The following is a 4587-nucleotide window of genomic DNA, read 5'->3' as shown; positions in this document are numbered from 1 at the left end:
TTGCGTGTGGTAAATCTCGGTGCTGAATTTGATCACGACGACGGCGACACATAAAAAGATGCCCTACTACTACCTCTGATCTGACCCGTCATCGGATTCAGAATTTTCATGGTGCTGCGTGGTCAGCTCAGCCAGCTACTGTGCCGTATCAGCAATCAGCGGGTTAACCAAACCGGTGGGAACCGTTCCAGTTACCGGTCAAACCGGTTCGGCCTGGTTTCGATTTGGGCCAGTATCCGGCCCAAATTCAAAATTCAAATATAAATTCAAAAAAATAAAAAAAAATTTAAAAAAATCCTAAAAATACTTTATGGTGCAAAAAATCTAATGGTGTCAAATTTTCTTAAAAATTCGTCCATTTAGTATAGTTTGCGGGCATATGAAGTTAAATCAAAAAAGAAAAAAAATGGGCCGGCCCATTAAGGCCCACCGCATATGGCGACCGGTAAACTGGTCAAACCGGGAAACCACTTTTAAACCGTCGGATTTTTTGGTTAAAACACCGGTAACCGGTCACACCGGTCGATATACCTGTTGGAACCGGTTACACATGTGCTTTTGAATTTGGATTTGAATTTAACCGGTTTCCGGTCAAACCGGTCCGGTAAATCGCTACCGGAGGGCGGCGGTTTGACCGGACCGGTCGGTTTTGTAAACCCTGGGTCCGAGCCGCAGGGCTGCAGGATCCCGTTCCTCCCAGCGGGCAGCGGCGGAACGGTAAAGGAATTTATAGACTAATAAACTCCGATAATATTTGTACTCCCTCCGTCCCCATGCAATTCTCGCTTTTCGAGAAGTCAAACAATTTTAACTTTGACTAAATTTATATAAGAAAATACTAAGATTTGTGATACAAAATAAGTATAATTAAATTACTTATAGAATATAATTTCATGATTAAATTATTTAAAAACATAATTGCTAATATTATTTAATATAAAGTTAGTCAAATATGAGCTAGTTTGACTGACACAATTCCCATAATTGCATTCTTTTTGGGACAGAGAGAGTAGCTGTAAAAATTTGATAATTTGCACAATTCTTTTATTTATCACGCTAATATGAACTAGCTAGTCATTGTATATATTATTAAAGGGTAAATCAACCGCACCTGTGCGCACAGAACAGAACGGTGTCCCCGTTGCCTTTCGTCCCACGCCTCCGGTGTCGAAGACGACTAGCCCGCGCTCCCAACGCCTCCGCCGTTTCTCCCCGAACCCCCCAACTCGGCACCCACGCCAAGTCATGGTCATGGCTTTCCTAACTGTGGCTGTATATGGATGTGTTTAGATGTTTACTCCTAAAAATTTTAAAAGTGATTCTTCCTATTTAATAGTACTAAATGAAGTCTATTTATAAAATTTTTTGCACAGATGGATTGTAAATCGCGAGACGAATATAATGAGCCTACTTAATTTATGATTAATCTATAATTAGCAGATAGTTATTGTAGCATCGCTGTTGCAAATTATGGATTTAGTAGGCTCATTAGATTCGTCTCGTGATTTACAACCCATTCGTGCAAAAAGTTTTGTAACTAGACTTCATTTAATACTTTATGTATGTGTTTAAATTTTCGATGTGATGTTTTTGATAAAAAAAATTGATATCTAAACAAGGCCTATATAACCAGCTAACCACCACGCGTCCAAGCCCGCACTCCCATTTCAATCCCTTCCTCGCCTTCCCCGTTGCGTTTGCCATGGCCGTGCAGGCGCGGCACCTCTCCCACGACTTCCCACCGGTGGGTGGCTCCCTGTTCTTGGACGAGTACGCCGCCGGGTGCGTGTCACCAGCATCGCCGGCGGGGATCGCGGTCACGACGGTGCTCAGCGACTTCCCCGGCAGCGAGCTCACCAGCAACTACGGCTTCGCGCCGAGGAAGCGGGCGCGCGTGGCTGACGCGGGGGGTTTCTTGGACTTGGAGGATCGGCGCGTGGTTCTGGCCCCGGCGGCGATGCAGGGGCTGGCGCCGCTGCCGGTGCCAGGGGCGGCCGGCGACGACGCGCGGAGCAGGGCGGTGGGCTCCGGCGCGGCGTCCACCAGCTGCAGTGCGGTGGCCAGCGGCGGTGGCGCAACCCTCTCGCTCTGCCACCAGGGCGGGGAGATCGACGCGCTCATACGGCTCGAGGTACGTGCCCGTGATCGATCGGGATGAACCGGCTTGAATTGTGGATTCGATGTGTGGGACTGTGGAAGTGGAACAGCGTCTGATTTGTTATGGTTGGGATCGGTGTGGCGCAGAGTGAGAGGATACGCGCGGCGCTGGAGGAGGCGCGGCGGCGGCACGCCCGGGCGCTGCTGGCCGCCGCGGGGCGGGCGGTGGCGGGGCGAGCGCGCGCGGCGGAGGCCGAGCTGGAGCGCGCGCTCCGGCGCAACGCGGAGCTCGAGGAGAAGGCCCGGCAGATGGGCGCCGAGTGCCAGGCGTGGATGGGCGTCGCCAGGAGCCACGAGGCCGTCGCCGCCGGCCTCCGCGCCACCCTCGACCAGCTCCTCCTCCGGCCGCCCAGCTGCGCCGCGGGCGGCGGCGGGGGCGAGGCCGAGGACGCGCGGTCGTGCTGCTTCGAGGCGCCGGCCGCGGGCGCCGGCCCCGCGGCGCCGCCGTCGTGCAGGTCCTGCGGCGGCGGCGAGGCGCGCGTGCTGCTGCTCCCGTGCCGGCACCTGTGCCTGTGCCGCGCGTGCGAGGCCGGCGCGGACGCGTGCCCCGTCTGCGCGACGGCCAAGAACGCCTCGCTCCTTGTCCTGGTCTCCTGATGAAGCCTACGGAGAGTCCGTTCGTCCGTCCGTGCACATGCCAAAGACCCAGCAGGCAAGGGGTTTGTGTACCAGAGCATGGTACTGCCGTATAGGTACTGGTACATCCTGTACATGCGCCGCTTGAGTTGTGCGGCCAAGCCACGCCGTCTGCTTTGCAGGACTTGGCGAGGCTGCGATGTTCACGCTGGAAAGCAACACTGTTAAACTAAAGGATCGCACACGGCACCAATCGTGTACGCTCAGTTGCATGGGTCGGAGGCACGGAAAGTTTGGACAAGCGATGCCAGACGACCGACGAGCGACGAGTGATGATGGTCATTCGCGAAAGGCCGGCCACCGTCTCTGCCAGTTCGAGCGGCACCAGGTCGGCAGGTCGCTGTTAACCGAGCTGCCACACAGTAGCCTCTAAAGAAGAAAAAAAAGAGCTGCCACACAGTAGCGTGACGGATGAGATGAGGCGAGATTGGATGCGACGACGAACGCAACCGGCACTGGGAGCAGCAGCTAGCTAGCAGCTAGCAGCTCGCCGCAGGCCCCCGCAGCTCGCCGCATCACTGTCCGTCTCGCAGGCCGCGGCTTCTGCTCGGAAAGGGATCGGCGAGCGAAGGTGATGGGCACGACCGGGGAAACGCATCGTGTCGCCGTCGGTCGGTCGCCACCTGCTGCTGTCGTTGTATTTTCCATTCCTCCTTGTCCATGTCCTGCATGTCTATCGTATCGTCCGCGGCGCACGGGGCTGCTTGTTTAAGCTGCAGATAGCAGCAGCAGGAGGCCCCCCCTACCCCCCCCCCCCCCCCCTCAACGTGAAATGCGTGGATCAATGTTTATCACCCGTCAAGAGTCATTCCTTTTGTTGTTTCTATCATCTAGTAGCTGGAACCTTCCGGTGTCGTCACAACTGGGAGGACAGAGAAATGTGTGTTCACGGTTACTGAAAGGGGGAAATCGGGGTAAGAAACATTGTGCATCCGTTGATCAATTGGCCTCTCACTCTCGTCTGCTAGTATACCTTAGTGCTTTCCTTGGTCCCGAAATGCTCATGCCTGGATTAAAACAGCGGTTTGGTTAGTGCTTTCAGCACTACCTTTTATTGTTGTTCTGATTGTGCTTTTTAAGTAAAGCTACGTCTTAAATTTTGAGGTGGAAGGCACATGCCTCAGCGATGTAACAAACTGATATATTGCAGTTGAGGCTATTTTTTCCGGCACACCATCATTTGTTTTGCGAGGGGGCACAACATCATTGGTACAGCTTGCCAACGATTTAGAGGATCCTGATAAAAGAGCTTAATCTGTGTATGTTTAAATTAAGTTCTAAACATAATATTTGGAGGTATTTTTCTTTTCCTTTTTGGGCCTGTGGCCCTCTTTGGGTAGAGGAGGTCACCTGTACACAGCATGGTATCAATAAAAAAATTTTGATTTATGAAACTAATTATAACAACGGACAACTTTAGAATTCGAAACAAGGTCACAATTTCCTTTGTGTTACCCTGAAATAATATCGGTTGGCCTCTATTTGTAAGCCAGTGTCTATAATGCTTTGTTCCACACGCATATGATTTTTTTTAGTGCAACCGTATAATTTATATTTTTTATATCATGTGTACAAACTTTTGTTTCATAGAAATATACATAACATTCAATTACACTTACACTAATAATATTTCTCCATTAATATATAGCATTAGTTGCTAGTAATTTGTTCTGGCAACAATTATTAGTAAGCATGTTAGAAGTACAAATGTTTGTTTTGTAGGTTTACTTGATTCGTGGTAGGCATATATTTTTGTTATTCATATATTTTTGTTATTCCAATGAAGTAAATTCC

At 50.8% G+C, this 4587-nt stretch overlaps 1 protein-coding gene across 1 annotated transcript; it reads left to right on the top strand.

The window, feature by feature from the left end:
* The first annotated feature begins 1629 nt into the window (after positions 1–1629).
* Positions 1630–3890, top strand: LOC120683343 (probable BOI-related E3 ubiquitin-protein ligase 2). Its single transcript, XM_039965418.1, has 2 exons — positions 1630–2131; positions 2245–3890. Exons 1-2 carry the CDS (start codon positions 1703–1705, stop codon positions 2752–2754), a joined length of 939 nt encoding a protein of 312 aa, XP_039821352.1. The 5' UTR covers positions 1630–1702; the 3' UTR covers positions 2755–3890.
* The last annotated feature ends 697 nt before the right edge of the window (positions 3891–4587 follow it).

The sequence above is a fragment of the Panicum virgatum genome, chromosome 7N, assembly GCF_016808335.1.
Source record: "Panicum virgatum strain AP13 chromosome 7N, P.virgatum_v5, whole genome shotgun sequence".
NCBI classification, from domain to species: Eukaryota; Viridiplantae; Streptophyta; class Magnoliopsida; order Poales; family Poaceae; genus Panicum; species Panicum virgatum.
This window is presented reverse-complemented; position numbering and strand designations above follow the sequence as displayed.

Coding starts and splice junctions, on each gene's coding strand:
- LOC120683343 (XM_039965418.1), top strand. CDS start 1,703: ATGGCCGTGCAGGCGCGGCACCTCTCCCACGACTTCCCACCGGTGGGT. Junction 2,132..2,244: donor ACGCGCTCATACGGCTCGAG/GTACGTGCCCGT, acceptor GGTGTGGCGCAG/AGTGAGAGGATACGCGCGGC.